Raw genomic sequence first — 19039 nt, 5'->3', positions numbered from 1 at the left:
GAGGGGAAAAGCCAAAAGGAAAAGAAGAAGATATGTATATATATAATCCGCATCTCACCCACCATGGGTGGTGTCTGTCCCCCATTTTTTTAGCTCGGGTCCTCTACCAAAGGCCAGGAAGCTTGAGGGTTCTGCGCAGTATCCGTGCTGTTCCCAGCACTGCGCTTTTCTGGACCAAGATATTCGATGTTGTTCCCGGGATCTGTTGAAACCACTCGTCGATTTTGGGGGTCACTGCCCTGAGTGCTCCCATTTATATAGTATATATATATATGTGTGTTTATGAAACCGAGGACAGTGTAAGCATTCTTACATCATTCAGGAGTGGAATGTTTACCAGTGACAGCAGACTTCCCAGGGCCATTGGGAAAAAAGACCTACAGAGAGAAAGTCTAATTAATCTGTCTGTCATTGCAAGCTAGACAGATTGCTAGATAGATAGATAGATAGATAGATAGATAGATAGATAGATAGATAGATAGATAGATAGATAGATAGATAGATAGATAGATAGATAGATAGATAGATAGATAGATGTTGGTGTTAATGTGGGTGTGAATGTTTTTTCTCTCTCTCCATGTGTTCCGTGATTGGTCGGAGACAAGTTCCCTGTACCCTGTACCTCTCGCCCGATGACCGTTGCGAAAGGGTCCAGATTATCCACAGTTTAGTACCTCGTTTCATCCTGTATAACGCTCAACTAAAAACATTCCTTTTTGTCTTTGAAATTGTTCTATATTTTTGCAAATTCCCCCATTGTGGGATGAATAAAGGTTTTCTGATTCTGATTCTGATTCTTATTCTGATATTTTGATATATTAGATGTGGTGATTTCAACATCCTGGATCGCACATTGTTCTAGCTACGGTGGTTGTTGTAGGGTTTGTATAAATAAAGATTTATTTATTTATTTATTTTTGTTTGTACAGTATTTTATTCTTCTGAATTTGTTGACATCCGTAACTGACCTGAACAAAAGGATGAAACCGTAACACTCCGCCAGCATCCCAATAATTGGCCAACGGCAGAGCACCAGCGACACACCTCCCAGGAAGAAGAAGGAGCCTCGGAATTTATGTCTTTGGAAGAAGAAGTCAAATATCTTCCTGAAGCCGATGATGAATGTTAAACCTGTCAAAAACAAAATCTGCAGAGAAAAAAAATAAAAAAATCACCAAAATGCGATTCATATGACACTTCAGTTAAAAAAAATGGCATTGATCCGTTTTATGAGGGAATATCGAAAGAAATAATACTTACATTCCCAAAGGCCAGCAAAACAGAATCAAAGTACAGCAACACACCAAAGAGTAGAAAAAAGAAGCCAAAACCCACCAGACCAATTCCAATTTCTGGAAGACAAATGTGGAGAAATGTACATAGTTATGCATAAAATACATAGTTATGCCATAGATATGCCATGTTTGTCTTTTTATTTCTTTCCTTGATTATAGAGGGGGCTCGTTTGAAAATACAATGATACCTCAGTTTACGAACGTTTTAGCTCACGAACATTTCGCCTTATGTACCTGAAATTCTCAAGAATATAATCTTGGCAGACAAACTAGTTTTCGGCGGACGCACCAAACCACAAAGCGCCACGGTGACTGGCGGACTAATTTTCTTTGAGTGCAGATGTGGTTTGCTATCGAGTGCAGTAGTTTTGCTTTAATGGGACCCAAAAAGACCCCACCACAGGTTAGTGTTTAGCCGAAGAGGACACAAAAGAAAAACTTATGTTGATTTGTATTAATGAAAAGCAGCTAGCAGGGGACAGTGTGAGTGAGGTTTTTTTTTTAATATTTATAACTGAATAATATTTATTTGATTCTATTTATAATTGTATTTTATTTATTATTGCATCTATGCTTGTCTGTGGCTGTAAAGTGTCCTTGAGAGCTTTGAAAAGAATTGAAATTAAATGTATTATTATTATTATTATTATTATTATTATTATTATTAGGTGCGCCGGCCGCCGTCTGCAAGGTAAGAGCACTGGATGCTTCTTGTTTTGGGGGGAGGAGGGGAACTTCGGGAAGGTACAGTTTCCTCTCTTTTTTTTGTTCTCCGTGTGTGCAGTAGTCTCCGGTTGCGAGGGGAGACCACGGTGTTGGCGTGTGGGTGGATAAAGGGGGCGGAAGTGTGGGAGCGGCTGTAACCTTTTCAATCCCCACAAATGCATTATCTATTTATTCTTGTATTTATTTTTTCATGTTTGGTGAGATGCTTATTCGGTTACATTCGTCGTCTCTCTCTCTTAAAGGACAACCGACACAATTTTTTTGTTTCCTAACTGACATCAGAAAAAACGTTTTATAACATCTAAAATACCCAAAACAAGCAGGCTGATATTTTTAGTCAAATGCAAAACACCAATAAAAATGACTTAAAGTGTCCAAAAACTTCTTCAAAATGCGAGTTTCAGAAGGTCCTGGCCCCTCAGGAATCGTCACCAACTCAAAAACAAGACTTCCTGAATATTCAGCGTGAGTCTTAAAATGTAAAATATAGCTATATGCCGTGAAATCTTTGTAAAATACGCTCAGTAGAAGTCATTTGAAGTGATTTTACAAATTATGGACACAACTTGTCCGGAGGCGTCGGTTGTCCTTTAAGGTACTGGTGTTTGTTTGTTTGTTTATCCATCGATCCATCTTCTGCCGCTTATCCGGGGTCGGGTCGCGGGGGCAGCAGCTTCAGTAGGGAAGCCCAGACTTTCCTATCCCCAGCCACTTCTTCTAGCTCGTCCTGGCGGATCCTGAGGCGTTCCCATGCCAGCTGGGAGACATAGTCTCTCCAGCGTGTTCTGGGTCGTCCCCGGGGTCTCCTGCCAGTGGGGCATGCCCGGAACACCTCACGAGGGAGACGTCCCGGGGGCATCCTAATCAGATGCCCGAGCCACATCATCTGGCTCCTCTCGATGTGGAGGAGAAGCGGCTCGACTTTGAGCCCCTCCCGGATGACCGAGCTTCTCACCTTATCTCTAAGGGAGAGCCCGGACACCCGATGGAGAAAGCTCATTTTGGCCGCTTGAATCCGGGATCTCGTTCTTTCAGACACAACCCATAGCTCATGACCATAGATGAGGGTTGGGACGTAGATCGACCGGTAGATTGAGAGCTTTGCTTTGTGGCTCAGCTCCTTCTTCACCACGACAGATCGGTACAAAGTCCGCATCACAGCAGACGCCGCACCGATCCGCCTGTCGATCTCTCGCTCCCTTACTCCCTCATTCGTGAACAAGACACCCAGATACTTAAACTCCTCCACTTGAGGCAAAATCTCCTCCCCGACCCGGAGAGGGCACTCCACCCTTTTCCGACTGAGAACCATTGTCTCAGATTTGGAGGTGCTGATTCTCATCCCAGCCGCTTCACATTTGGCTGCGAAACGCTCCAGCGAGAGTTGGAGAGCTCCATTTGAAGGCCCCAACAGTACAACATCATCTGCAAAAAGCAGAGATGTTATACTGAGGCCACCAAATCGGAAACCTCTAACGCTTCGGCTGCGCCTAGAAATTCTGTCCATAAAGGTTATGAACAGAATTGGTAACAAAGGGCAGCCTTGGCGGAGCCCAACCCTCACTGGAAACGATTCCGACTTACTGCCGGCAATGCGAACCAGACTCTGACATCGGTCATATAGGGACCGAACGGCCCGTATCAGCCGCTCCTGTACCCCATACTCCCGAAGTACCCTCCACAGAACTCCACGAGGGACACGGTCAAACGCTTTCTCCAAGTCCACAAAACACATGTAGAGTGGTTGGGAGAATTCCCATGCGCCCTCAAGGACCCTGCTAAGGGTGTAGAGCTGGTCCACTGTTCCGCGGCCGGGACGAAAACACTGTTCCTCCTCAATCTGAGGCTCGACTTTCCGACGGACCCGCCCCTCTAGGACCCCTGAATAGACCTTTCCAGGGAGGCTGAGGATGTTTGTTTATTTATGTATTTATTTATGAGCGAGTTGCTTGTTCTGTAGCCACAAAGGGACATATGTCTTCTTGTGCCGGTCCTAAGCCCGGATAAATACAGAGGGTTGTGTCAGGAAGGGCATCCGACGTAAAAGCTGTGCCAAAACAATCATGCGGATCAAACCTCTAAAGATGGAGGACACTGATTTGCTGTGGCGACCCCTTGAAGGGAAAAGCCGAAAGGAAAAGAAGATTATTATTATTATTATTATTATTATTATTATTATTATTATTATTATTAGTAGTAGTAGTAGTAGTAGTAGTAGTAGTAGTAGTTGTAGTAGTAGTTGTAGTAGTAGTAAAAATATTATTTGTATTATTGGTATTAATATTATCACCGAGAAAGCACGGCAACTTCGTCAAGAGGCAACTTAGAAGTTTGTCATCCATCGACAACGACTATCACAAAGGTAAATAAAACGTCTTTATTATCCAGTACAGTTTATTTCTTTCATTACAATACAATAGCACATTTATTATACATAAAATAAGGTATATTTTGTGTAGTTTTAAGGCTTATTTCGTAGAAAATTATGTTTTATGGGGACCTGGGAACGGATTATTCTCATTTTAATGGTTTCTTATGGGAAATACATTTTTGGAAGACGAACCTTTTGCCTTACACACACATTTCTGGGAACCAACTAAGTTCGTAAGATGAGATATCGCTGTATCTAATTGTGATTTTCCTGGCAGACATAAATGTGTTTATGATTTCATTCACATTCTTCTTCGTATAATTATTATGTTTACCAGCTGATGTTTCAGTGCAATATTCACTGCAGTAACAAAAATAATAGAACTTAATCATTGAAAACTGGCATGCCAGTTACGTTACTACAAAAAACTGAACCATTTCGCCTAAAATCAAAATGTAAATTAACAAATTGCATGCAAATGACAGTCGCCTGACAGAGGCGGACATGCTTAGTGACTATGTTGCGACACACGCGTGTATGATTTTGAAGTGCGCTTTTCAACACTTTCATGTCTTTCAATTCCTTGATCTCCTTGATGTGCGTATCACCCTGACGCATAGCACACGCTTGCAAATTGTATAAAAGGAGCTGTCGCGGGACAGAGAGATCGGGCGAACCACGGGGCAGAATCAGCTCAGACTCACGCCCGGCTCACGCCGGGCGTCGGACGGACATCACGGCACGACTTGCTCAACTCCACGCCACGATCAAGCTCTGCGCGTCACCTGCCTGGGAGATCTGACAACGAACCTACTTACAAATAAAGAGAACCATCAAACTCTTTATTGGCGAGCCAGCCAGGAGGATTTTTTCCCTCCTCCTCAGCCCAATCAACTCTCCAAATGGAAAGATCCAGATTTCCCAGCCGCCCGTGTACCCGGCATCTTCACAGCAAGACCCCTCAAGCCGAGCTCCCGATGGGCCGCCACCACCCGTGGGCGCCCCGACCCCACCGTGAAACCTGCCGCACCCTGATGGCCGACATCGTCCAATTCGCCTGGCGACTCTGCAACTAGCTGCATCGTATATGTCCACGATCGCACATCGTCGGACATCGCTTATGTCCACGATCGGACATCATATATGTCCACGATCGGACATCGTCGGACATCGCTTATGTCCACGATCGGACTTCGGGAAGACGCTTCATGGCCGACGTCAGCGTTCTTCCTCAGCGTCCTGCAGAGCGCCATGGCAGCGCGATCAACGCCACCGTCGCCGATGACCCGCCTGTCCGTGCCCGGCAGCATGGCCAACCCCACGCACCTTCGTCCTCACAATCCCTCATCGATTCTCCGACTTGACCGATCCCAGCCGAACAACTCACGGTGAGAAGACTGATAGAGTGTTTATGCACATTAGTAAACATATTACGTTATTTCATGTTTAGATTAAGTAAACATATGTTTTTTCATGTTTAGCTTAGTATATATTATGAATTGTGCACGTTTAATTTCAGTCTAATTTAGTTAAATAAAACTATCAGTCTTATTAGTACAATAGCCGTGGAAGGAAAAAGCAGCGGCTCCAACTTCAATCTAAGACCCGCCCAACACTGAGTTGCTCGTAACCGATTGGACGGGAAAGGTCGACTTGTTCGCAACTGATTGGACAACAGATCGCCACTCTGTATGTTTAAAAACTTGTCAGAGCGGGAGCTCTCTCTCTTGCTTTTCTCTTTGTTCTTTGTGCTCTTGTGCTCATGTCTTCGTCCCACCGAGACGAGAAGTGCTTTCTCTGCCTCATTAGAATAAAGTAGATGTTTGTCCACCATCTATTGTACTTGCTGATATTTTTATCAAGTGAACTCCAGACAATGCGCGAACCAGGAAAGACAAACGAAGTTTTAATCGGACATTAATTGGTGCCAAGAAACCCGTGCTAAGTCAAATCAATCTTTGCTCGAGGACCACATTGGGTGACCAGTCAAAGCGAGACGGGAACTAAAGAAGCTCCTGGTGATTGACCCGTTTTATGATTTTTTGACGGGAGACCCGCATTGAGATGCGCGTCAAATCTGCGCTTTGATTGGGACGACCTACGGAAGAAACGAAGTTTTTTTTTTCGTTCTTCACTAAAGCCTGTTTGCGAAAATCCTCCACGCGAGAGACGGAAAGAATCACAACTTTCTGGTGGCGTTGTGCTCCTCGCGTTCTGGCTGAAGGACTACACGGCAGCATTCAAAAGTTCACTAAGTAAGTAGCGCGCTAGCTAGCAGCCATTGTTTGAATGCATTGTGAGACCTCCTGGCCAGAGAGTCTCTTTTCCACTTGACTCACGTACGGACCGGTGTGAAGCGATTTTCGTTAGGCAAGGTGGCCAAATGAGAATACGTGTGCCGGTGGAGGAGTGCATATTAAGGTGCACGCAATATCCACACGCCGAATTGTGAATCGGAAGTTTTCCAGCGAAAGAATATTGTTCACAAGGTGGTGATAGCTGGGATTCAGTTTGTGTGGTGGACCGCTTTTATTCTGAAGAGCGGAAGTGTTTTAGGGCAGCTGCTATTGTACTGAGTCGAGAGGAAAGAAATAAGATCAAAAATACATTCTTAACTTGGTTTGTCTATGCTAGCATCGTGGCACAGAGAAAGTTCTTTGTCTCGGAGAGAAAAAAGGGTGGGGGCGAAGTCATTTGAGCCGTTGGTGTGTGTGTGTGTGTGTGCGTGTGTGCGTAAGAGCATTCCTTGTGTGTGTGCGTGAACGCGCATCCTGGCTGAGGATTGGCGCGAATCACGCCCTTTGTTCTTGGGTTTGAATCAACATCGCGAGGTGTGCTTCCTTTCTTGTGATAGCTGAAGAAGGAATTTGTTGTTGCAATCGTGAAAATGGGTGCTATTTTTTCTAAAAAGACCCCAATTCATAGGGACGTAGAGTTTATGTCCAAAAAGTTCCCAGGTAGCGAACTTTATTGCAAGAAATGGATGGACTGTAGTACGTTCTCTGGTGCATTGCGACTCCAGCCTTTGACGGAAGTCATGTTTCGATTGAAACTTCAGGAAGCATCCACGATGAAAAAATCTCTTGGAAAGATACGTGCCGAGATAATTGCCTGCGAAGCTTGGATTGCGCAAGCAAAAATCAGAGAGAGAGAAATGGAAGCCAAACGGATGAAAAAAGAGGAGAAAGCGATAGTTGCAATGTCTTCCAAAGTGAGCTCTGACGATGAAACTGTGGCTTCGTCTGTTGCATGTCCCAATGAAAAGTTGGTGGAAAATGGAAAGCAGCCATTGTTTCAATCCCCAGGGCTCCCCCACGGGAGGCGAGGGGGAGAGGCGGGGGGCTGCCCCGAGAAGGCGCCACGACCCCCCTCATACCACTCCTTCTACCCCTCCTCCACAGAGCTGAAGAAGGGGGAGGACGCCATTTGTTCAACCCCTGTGGGGCGGGTGGGCCCCCCTGGGTGGGCCCCCCAGGTGATGACTCCAAATGTCTGTTGGGCAGACCAGCAGAATGGAGCGCTTATGACCCCTACTGGAGGAATACGAGGATTACAACCTGAGATGGCAAATCAGATTGCCGCTGATTGTGTCTCTTCGCGTACGAGGAGCAAAGCAAATTGTTCTGGACAATTGTATCCGTTTGAAGAGTTGAATGGAATTGAAATGAATAATGGAAGCGACTGTGACGTTTTGCCACTCATTCAGGTAGCAAATCCTAATTCTTCAAGCATACATGATCAAACTATCTTGGTTTATCGGCCATGGGGCGACAGTGATGTTGCAGAGGCGTGTAAAGGACTAGGTAATGTTGTTGAAAATGCAGAAAGTTGGACTGAGAATTTTGAGGAATTATGTGCTTCTTATCAGTTGAATGGACAAGAAACACTTAAGGTTCTCAGGAGATGCTTGGGACACCATTGGAATCGGGTGAAAGGTGACTTCACTGGGAAAACATCGATGGGAACAAATATGACGTACGAGGAAGCGTCAACCCAACGAAGATTGGTTTGTGAAAACATCCGAACATTATGGAAGAAAACACCAAACTTTGGCTTGATTCAGAATTGTAGACAGTTACGTGGGGAAGATATTAACATTTTTCGGGGACGCTTGGAAAATGTTTTTCGAAACCACTGCTGTATTCCTGAATCTGCTGATGAGAATTCTATATATGTCAACCAATTCAAGCAAACATTTTTGCAGAATTTGACGCCGGAAATTGGAGATTTCATTCGCAAACATTATGTCCAACACCGGACTGGAAGGTTGGTTGATCTCATGGAATGGGCAATACACGCCCAAGAAGTGGTGAGAAAAAAGTGGGGAAATGGTGCAGATTCGCCGATGGAACATGTGATGGCATCTACCATGGGTAACATAATGGAGAAAGTGTTATACCAGGATCGGATGAAGAGACGGATGCCGCACAATGATCGATGCTACAGTTGTGGCAGTGTAGGGCATATGGCTCGCCACTGCAAAAAGAAACCTATACCGAAAAGGAAACATGGGAAATCTTACAGACCTCCACCATATAATACGCGATATGGTGAAGGACATAAAACAAAACATTCAGATTGACGCGAGGAACCCCATTTCAACACTGATGACAACAATCACAACAGTGAGAAATGGGAATCAATAAAACCAGTTGAAATCTTGGATTTGACTAATGTGTTTGCCTTAACCTTACCGGAAAACGAAAAACCTTATTATTGGCTAAAAATCGGGAAAAAGGATGTCAAATTTCTTTGCGATAGTGGTGCATGCAGATCAGTGTTAAGAGACACCATTCCAGGTGTCACTCCGAGTCGACAACAAATTTCTGTGGTATCTGCAGATGGGAAAGTGACATTGTTACCGATTTCCAAACCAATAAAAATTTTAGATGAGGGACTAAGTCCATACAAGGTCACTATGGTCTTGAGTGGAGAGTGTCCTATAAATTTGTTGGGGAGAGACCTGTTACAAAAATTGCAAATAGCTTTAATACCAACAGAAGAAGGGTATAAACCCAAAAAAGTGAATTTTCTGGAGTCCTTCGTAGTTGACGCTATGGGGGACCCAGTAAAGGTCGATTCACTAGAATTATGACTGATGGCCACTTTAGGGGCGGAGGACTTTCCAGACGTCCCTGCCACCCTTTGGTCATCGGGAAAAACTGATGTGGGCTTACTTAAAACAGCGAAACCAGTTGAAGTATTGCCTAAAACGACTTATCGACCAAGACTTAAACAATATCCATTAAAACAGGACGCTATTATTGGCATCACCCCTGTAATACGGGATATGGTGAAAGCTGGTATTTTGATTGAAGACCCAACTTGTGAATGTAATACACCGATATTTCCTGTTAAAAAAGTGGAATCTGGAGTTTGGAGAATGGTGCATGATTTACGACAGGTAAATAAATCCATACAATCACGTGCTCCGTGTGTGCCAGACCCGCACACATTATTGAACAGTTTAAAACCTGACAAAAAATGGTTTACAGTGATTGATTTGAGCAATGCCTTTTTCTCCATTCCGTTACACAAAAATTCACGTCATTGGTTCGGATTTACATTTAATGGGAAAAAATATACATATACAAGATTACCACAAGGGTTTACAGATAGTCCTACAATTTTTTCACAGGAAATGTCTTCGTGTATTGCTGATTTTAAACATCCTGAATCTTCTCAGATTCTTTTGTATGTTGACGACATCTTAATTGCTTCACCGACTGAAGATGAGAACAAGACTGTATCAATAGCTTTGTTCCAATATTTAGCGAATACAGGTAACAAAGCTTCTTTGGATAAATTGCAGTTCTGTCAACAAGAAGTAGTTTTCTTAGGACATCTTTTGTCAAGAAAGGGAAGAGAGTTGACAACTAAGAGAAAACAGACAATTTTGCAGGTTCCTCGACCTAAGACGAAAAAAACAGATGATGACGTTTTTGGGACTGTGCAATTATTGCAGAACTTGGATTCCGCATTATGCACAAGTTACCCAACCATTATTGACACTTATATACCAAGACGAAATGGCACTGAAAGACTCTATTCAGTGGACCGAAGAGGGCAGTAAAGCATTTACAGAATTAAAAAATTTGATAGCAAACACTAGCGTCTTAGCTTTACCTGACTATGACAAACCTTTTGTTCAAACAGTTGACTGCAAAGACAAATACATGACTTCAGTCCTGTTACAAAAGCATGGACAAAAGCTGAGACCAGTTGCATTTTATTCTAAAAGAATAATTCAGATCCAGGCGCTTTGTTGGCAAAATGGTTGTGTGAAATGTTTACAACAAAAGAGGTTCAGTCAGCCTGTGTACTGCCGCAGTCTGCCCTGTTGTATCCACAGGAGCAGAAGCTGCTTCGCCCCGGAGACCGCGTGCTGATCAGAGCGATTAAACGGAAATCCTGGTCGGCGCCAAAGTGGGAGGGGCCATTCACCGTGCTGATAACCACGCCAACTGCCATCAAAATCGCCGAGAGGTCCACCTGGGTGCATCAAAGCCACTGCAAAATCATTCACCAACCAGATCCGGAGCAGGTGGAAGAGAGACGGAGCCAAACCACTCAATAGCCATGGGTTTGGTCCACATCATCTTGCTGTATGAATTAGTGGAGGCAATCCAGATGACGCACGTAAAGCCTCCCATTCCATCAGCCTGCCAGACTCCACCATTGCAACCAACGATGACAGAAAAGTGCCCTAGCATGGCACATCCTGTAGCCTGCTTGCCACTACAAGATGCAGGAATCATCTCATTTCCTCTTAACATCCTCAGGAACGAAGCACGACAAACGGGAAGTGATTACCCTCATGGTCCTTGGTACGCTCGTATCAAGTCAGGGAAGACTTGGACCACTGGTTGGGACTCCGTTGTGGTCCATTCTGAGCCCAAAACAAAATGGGTTCAAAATAGCTGTGCCCAAGAAGCAAAACGAATTGTCAGAAAGATAACTCAAGGGAACTGGTTAGGAACTGGAACTGGCACAATGACAGATATCCAACTCGTTATCGTAACCCACAAGGTTGCGGGATGCATGGACTTGAGACTCTGTCCTGATTTTCGTGAACATCACACTGGTTTTCCTGTAACTATATGCATGATGTCATCTTTGACAACACCAGTCGTGACATCGCCGTTCAAAAATAAACCGCACATCAAACCGACAGCCTGGATGGAAACACCTGACAAAAAAGCCCAAAATTCAGATGTCATGGACGCATTATATCAACCATTTGCAGGAGAAAAACATGACTGGAATCCGTTGTTATCAAACACGTGGTATCGTTATGCTACATTAATTGCTAAACAAAATAGGAAAAGTAATTGCTTTGTTTGTTCTTTTATGCCACATTCTGTAACGCAACAAAGAGTGCATTCAAAGGTATTTGGAGATAAAATGGCTCGAGCTGCGTATATGTTAATATCTTCGCATAAACCTGATCAACATTTTCCAGTTCTTCGCAATGCTTCGAGAGGAGAGATTGTTCCAAGTTTGGATACCATTTTGGAAACTGAAAATCAGGTTATGACCGAGAGCGGATTGCGATTACCAGTATGCGTTGCAATGTACGGTACAGGTCAAAATCTAGGTTTTATAGATGAGAATAGATGTTTATACGTGCTACCGTTAAACACCAATGTCACCATTTTACCTGTATCTTCACATCTTTGGTGGTTATGTGGTTGGAAAGTATATTCTTTTATTCCCCCGAAAGCCTACGGTATGTGCGCACCTGTTACTGTAACTGACAATACTTTCATCATTACCAGTCGTCCAGCACACCATCATGTGAAAAGAAGAGTGTCGTTTAAGCCCCACGATTCGATCTGGGGAACTGATGTTCCAGAACAATTCAAACACCATAGCACGGGAAGTAAGGTAATGTTAGCTCTTTTTCCACAAATTGGAGTAGCTAAAAACATGCTACGAATTGAAACAATTGACTACAGGTTTCAAGTGTTTGTAAACGCCAGTTTGGAAGTAGATGAAATGCAAAACACTGAAATTGCAGCAATTAGACAAATGGTGCTGCAAAATAGAATGGTTTTGGACCTTTTGACCGCGCCACAAGGGGGCGTCTGTGCTATGGTGGGTGATACTTCCTGCCAGACTCCACCATTGCAACCAACGATGACAGAAAAGTGCCCTAGCATGGCACATCCTGTAGCCTGCTTGCCACTACAAGATGCAGGAATCATCTCATTTCCTCTTAACATCCTCAGGAACGAAGCACGACAAACGGGAAGTGATTACCCTCATGGTCCTTGGTACGCTCGTATCAAGTCAGGGAAGACTTGGACCACTGGTTGGGACTCCGTTGTGGTCCATTCTGAGCCCAAAACAAAATGGGTTCAAAATAGCTGTGCCCAAGAAGCAAAACGAATTGTCAGAAAGATAACTCAAGGGAACTGGTTAGGAACTGGAACTGGCACAATGACAGATATCCAACTCGTTATCGTAACCCACAAGGTTGCGGGATGCATGGACTTGAGACTCTGTCCTGATTTTCGTGAACATCACACTGGTTTTCCTGTAACTATATGCATGATGTCATCTTTGACAACACCAGTCGTGACATCGCCGTTCAAAAATAAACCGCACATCAAACCGACAGCCTGGATGGAAACACCTGACAAAAAAGCCCAAAATTCAGATGTCATGGACGCATTATATCAACCATTTGCAGGAGAAAAACATGACTGGAATCCGTTGTTATCAAACACGTGGTATCGTTATGCTACATTAATTGCTAAACAAAATAGGAAAAGTAATTGCTTTGTTTGTTCTTTTATGCCACATTCTGTAACGCAACAAAGAGTGCATTCAAAGGTATTTGGAGATAAAATGGCTCGAGCTGCGTATATGTTAATATCTTCGCATAAACCTGATCAACATTTTCCAGTTCTTCGCAATGCTTCGAGAGGAGAGATTGTTCCAAGTTTGGATACCATTTTGGAAACTGAAAATCAGGTTATGACCGAGAGCGGATTGCGATTACCAGTATGCGTTGCAATGTACGGTACAGGTCAAAATCTAGGTTTTATAGATGAGAATAGATGTTTATACGTGCTACCGTTAAACACCAATGTCACCATTTTACCTGTATCTTCACATCTTTGGTGGTTATGTGGTTGGAAAGTATATTCTTTTATTCCCCCGAAAGCCTACGGTATGTGCGCACCTGTTACTGTAACTGACAATACTTTCATCATTACCAGTCGTCCAGCACACCATCATGTGAAAAGAAGAGTGTCGTTTAAGCCCCACGATTCGATCTGGGGAACTGATGTTCCAGAACAATTCAAACACCATAGCACGGGAAGTAAGGTAATGTTAGCTCTTTTTCCACAAATTGGAGTAGCTAAAAACATGCTACGAATTGAAACAATTGACTACAGGTTTCAAGTGTTTGTAAACGCCAGTTTGGAAGTAGATGAAATGCAAAACACTGAAATTGCAGCAATTAGACAAATGGTGCTGCAAAATAGAATGGTTTTGGACCTTTTGACCGCGCCACAAGGGGGCGTCTGTGCTATGGTGGGTGATACTTGTTGTACGTACATACCCGAAGAAGCGAATTCCATAAACATGACTGATGCTCTGTCTGTTGTCAGGGATCTCAGAGATGCCATGGCCAGAGATCACCGGCCTGATCAACCGTGGATCTTTGACGGGCTCTTTGGGGGCTCTTGGTATAAGACTTTGCTCAGACTGTTTATCCCATTCGCAATTGTGATTGTACTTATTTTCTTAGTCATTGGTTGTATTATTCCATGCTTAAGAACAATGCTAATGAATATGATAACTAATTCTCAGGTGAATTACGCAAAGGTTTTGTATCAACAAATGCGTGAAGGGGACCCAGTGTTGTAGCTAGGGATAGTACACCATGGCCAGAGAGTGGTTGCTCCAAAGAACAAAAGCAAAAAAAGAAAACGGAGAGCCGAGAAGGAGTTTTCCTCATTAAAAACCCTCAAAAATGGAGAGGTTATATATCACAGCAGCAAAATTGTGATAGAGGTTTTTCGCCTTCTCCATGGTAAGTTAAATAATATTAGACGTTGGATAGATGAGATTAGAATGGTTCCCTGTGCAATTAGTATGACGTGCATGCATGAAATCTTTTGGAAATGTATGAACTGATGTTTAAATGTACAACAGGAGGGAATGATAGAGTGTTTATGCACATTAGTAAACATATTACGTTATTTCATGTTTAGATTAAGTAAACATATGTTTTTTCATGTTTAGCTTAGTATATATTATGAATTGTGCACGTTTAATTTCAGTCTAATTTAGTTAAATAAAACTATCAGTCTTATTAGTACAATAGCCGTGGAAGGAAAAAGCAGCGGCTCCAACTTCAATCTAAGACCCGCCCAACACTGAGTTGCTCGTAACCGATTGGACGGGAAAGGTCGACTTGTTCGCAACTGATTGGACAACAGATCGCCACTCTGTATGTTTAAAAACTTGTCAGAGCGGGAGCTCTCTCTCTTGCTTTTCTCTTTGTTCTTTGTGCTCTTGTGCTCATGTCTTCGTCCCACCGAGACGAGAAGTGCTTTCTCTGCCTCATTAGAATAAAGTAGATGTTTGTCCACCATCTATTGTACTTGCTGATATTTTTATCAAGTGAACTCCAGACAATGCGCGAACCAGGAAAGACAAACGAAGTTTTAATCGGACAAAGACCTTCCGGCATCGACTCGACGGCCGCGAGGAAAGTTTCCATCGATCGACTCAAACTGGCAGTCGTAGAGCACTCTTTGCCGTGCTCCCGTACAACGACTTCAGGCACCATGAAACTTCCTCGGCAACCACCCCAACGACGCCTGCCATGCCCGGTGACCGTCATCTTGCCTGGCCTCATCATGTCGCTGAGTGACTTTTGTTTTTATTTCTTTTTCCTTCATCGTTTTCACCGACTTCGGATCCAGGAGGGGAGCCCTGTTGCGACACACGCGTGTATGATTTTGAAGTGCGCTTTTCAACACTTTCAGTCTTTCAATTCCTTGATCTCCTTGATGTGCGTATCACCCTGACGCATAGCACACGCTTGCAAATTGTATAAAAGGAGCTGTCGCGGGACAGAGAGATCGGGCGAACCACGGGGCAGAATCAGCTCAGACTCACGCCGGGCGTCGGACGGACATCACGGCACGACTTGCTCAACTCCACGCCACGATCAAGCTCTGCGCGTCACCTGCCTGGGAGATCTGACAACGAACCTACTTACAAATAAAGAGAACCATCAAACTCTTTAACTACAGTAAAGTCTCGTTATATCGATATTCTCGGGAGTTAGAAAAATGTCGATATAACCCGGGGGTCGGCAACCCGCGGCTCTAGAGCTGCATGCAGCTCTTTATTGCTCCCTAGTGGCTCCCTGGAGCTTTTTCAAAAATGTTTGAAAATGGAATACACAAACATTCTAAACGTTGTCCAATGCTGTAAAAATGTGTAGAATAAATATTACATTTCAACATTTCTGTCAACGATTTGCGTCATAGCCTGCGAAACACGTTTCTATCAGCAGGGCGGGATGCCAGGCAGGTGGCTGTTGTAAACAAACCGGCGGCTGTGTGATGGGCCATGGATCCCAAAGGGAAAAAGAGAAAAATAACTGAGGAGAACAGAGGATTCAACGATTCTTGGACCGAATCATTTGCATTCATTGCCAACGTGGAAGGATTGCCTGAATGTTTGCTCTGTAGCGAAAAGTTGTCAAATAACAAAAAGAGTAATGTGGAAAGACAAAAGAGAAGAGGATGCTGCTGCGTTTTACCCTTGCACTGACTTGCTTGGCATTTGCACAGAAATCAAACTTAAACTGTGTTAATTTGATTTTATATACTTTACCTTTTCAAAAGGCTGCTGTTTTATTTTTATAAATGCAGGCTGCATTTTATTGCACTCTGTTTGTTGACCAGATAAGGGGCATGTTATGCACGTTCCATTTTGTTGTCAAAATAAAAATGACATCAAAAATCCGATTTCTTTATTGCATTTCTTTAATTTCATCAAAGCAATGAAACATAATTCATTAATACTGTAATGAAGTTAAACTCGAGGTGGCATCGTACATCAGAGTAGTCACGTGGTGTGTCATTCTCTATAGGATGCGCTGCAGGGAAAATAAACATTTAATCATGAAGGCTCATTATGTATTTGTAGCCAACTTTTGATAGTAGGCTAATATAGCTAATATAGATACATACAGCATGTGTTGCCTTTATTATAAGGCTTGTATAAGGCGTTTAATTTTTTGAGGCTCCAGACATATTTGTTTTTTGTTTTTTTGGTCCAATATGGCTCTTTCAACATTTTGGGTTGCCGACCCCTGATATAACTGTACTGTCGATATATCCGTCCTGCGCCGAACTGCATTAACAAAAGCCGCCAAAAGAGGGCATCAAAGCACCGTATAAGAAACGGAGCTGGCCATGAGCTCGCCATTTTGTGCCTCTTTTTTTTTGGGTGAGAGATGTTCCCCCAATGTTGCCTCAAAATGGCACATATAATTCTTTAATCGATTGCAAACATGTATGCTTTCCTCTACAGAACTATTTGAATCATATTCATAACTGGATGTGTAACAAGAAAGCATATTATCCGAATCTGAAGCCATTGTTTGGATTCACAAGCAATGCAAGACGTCTTGGCGTGAAGTCATTTTTATTGGTGTTTTGCATTTGAATAAAAAGTGACATCGGTTGTCCTTTAATACACAGTATGGAATGTACGGTAATTTTCAAAATCATCACGCTTCAGCAGACAAAACAAGTAAAATTGTTGCAAAAAACGATTGCATTCATATACAGTACTGTGGGCATGTACATAACGCAACAGGGAACCTGCAACGCTTACATCTTACTGTATTATGTATGCAATTAAAAAAAGTCATCAATCTTCTTCTGCTTCCCATTATTACCACAAACACTTCAATCTCGTCTGCTACACACGAGCTAGCGTCTGAAAATGGAAATGGCTCTGCTACACGGGAGCTGGTAACGAACAAACTCACATAACCAAGTCACGTGACCAAGTCGACCAATGGCGCGACCAATGGCGCGACCGAAGGCGTGACCGATGGCGCGACCGATGGCGCGACCGGTGGCGCGACCGATGGCGTGTATCGATATAAACATAGCAAAATGGCTGGCGGGAGATGAAAAAGAGCAGCGTAGTAACCGGATTATCGTAAAAACCACGAATCGTACTAAACGGAACTAATTATACATAAAAAGACTAGAAATGTGCACGGGAAATGAAAATAGTGTCGTAATGAGCAGTATTATCAATATAAACGATATCGATATAACGAGACTTTACTGTATTTGTTTATTCATATCAACTCATTCAAGTCACATGTCGGTTTGTATTTGTATTTAGAATCAAAGCAATGAAATCTGCCTGTTTTGATCTCATGGAATTGAGAATGCGTCATTTTAAAAGTGGGGGGAAAAAAAACTATGGGAAGACTTACTCTGGAACTCGGTAATGGCCACCATTTTAATCCTTGATATTGTGTCTGTTCTAATATCAACCGGCTTTGCTTTTGAATGACAAAGTGCTTTCTTTTTCTCGTTCGACCTTTGAGTGCTGATTGTGTCATGTAGCGTCCGTCAGGTAACCATTAACTAGAACCACACAGTGTCTCCCTCCACTATCATGATGTCATGATAAAACCTGAATTGAAACAGTTTATTGCTACACTTTTGGAATTCTTTACATATGTTTCAAATTTAACAGCCACTCTGAGGTAGGCAACATCAGATAGCAAGGCTAACATTTTAAGCAGTGGTGGGCTGTCAGGGACTGCTAGGCCTTCTCTGCTGGCCTAAAAGTATCTAAATCACAGCCTAATGTGAATTATATACTTAATATCCGACTTATGACCAGCTCAAGTGGCAGTATCGACCCTATATATATAAATATATATATATAAATATATATATATAAATATATATATATATATATATATATATATATATATATATATATATATATATATAGGGTCGATACTGCCACTTGAGCTGGTCGTAATATATATATATATATATATATATATAAATAAAACAAAAGAGCGCACCGTGTGAAAAGGCGCAGTCTCATTTATGTGTGCCATTTCTGTATTTAACACACACATTGGGCGCACCGGATGAAAGGACGCAAGTTTTATATACATATCCTCTACTGCCATACGGGCGTCCGCCTTACCACAACATACAGGCGTATTTAAAAAACAGATCGGGAGCAAAACTGAGTTTGGTAATGCTTTATTTATTAATGACAAAGTAAGAACATTTTGTAATCATCGCTCAATAGGCGTCGGCATGGTAAAAACAGCATATTACCGGTAACAGAATCGAACTGTTGCGCTAAATCCAACATGGCAGGTTCGCTTTCCTCACTGTCAGTTACTTTCTGTTCCGTGCGGCTCCTCGGAAATAATGCCGGCTTTTCCGAAAGCTCGAACCACCGTGCCAGCAGACACGTTAGCCCAAGCATCCACAATCCATTTGCAAACTGTGGCGTAACTCGCCCGGCGCTGCCTATCACTCTTCGTGAAGCTGTGGTCTCCTTCGGTCATCCATCGCTCCCACGGCGCTCGCAGCCTCACTTTGAACGGCTGGTT

General features: G+C 43.0%; 1 protein-coding gene across 5 annotated transcripts in view; it reads right to left on the bottom strand.

The window, feature by feature from the left end:
• The window catches only part of LOC148890942 (vesicle transport protein GOT1A-like), a 30847-nt gene extending 12609 nt beyond the window's left edge, over nt 1–18238 (bottom strand). For 2 of the 5 annotated variants that reach the window (XM_089010478.1, XM_089010477.1), the window contains exons 1-4: nt 17888–18230; nt 1261–1352; nt 969–1147; nt 314–377 (exon numbers count right to left, since the gene is read on the bottom strand). In XM_089010478.1, coding sequence (XP_088866604.1) covers nt 314–377; nt 969–1147; nt 1261–1352; nt 17888–17912 — 360 coding nt within the window. In that variant the 5' untranslated portion in view covers nt 17913–18230. Of the gene's footprint in view, nt 1–10; nt 203–313; nt 378–968; nt 1148–1260; nt 1353–17887 lie in introns of those variants that run through there. The other 3 variants (XM_089010474.1, XM_089010476.1, XM_089010475.1) reach the window with 3 other exon arrangements.
• Between the last annotated feature and the right edge of the window lie 801 nt (nt 18239–19039).

The sequence above is a fragment of the Hippocampus bargibanti genome, linkage group LG12, assembly GCF_051943395.1.
Source record: "Hippocampus bargibanti isolate YZ-2025 linkage group LG12, ASM5194339v1, whole genome shotgun sequence".
NCBI classification, from domain to species: Eukaryota; Metazoa; Chordata; class Actinopteri; order Syngnathiformes; family Syngnathidae; genus Hippocampus; species Hippocampus bargibanti.
The sequence above is the reverse complement of the archived record's forward strand: the minus strand, read 5'-3'. Positions and strand labels throughout refer to the sequence as shown.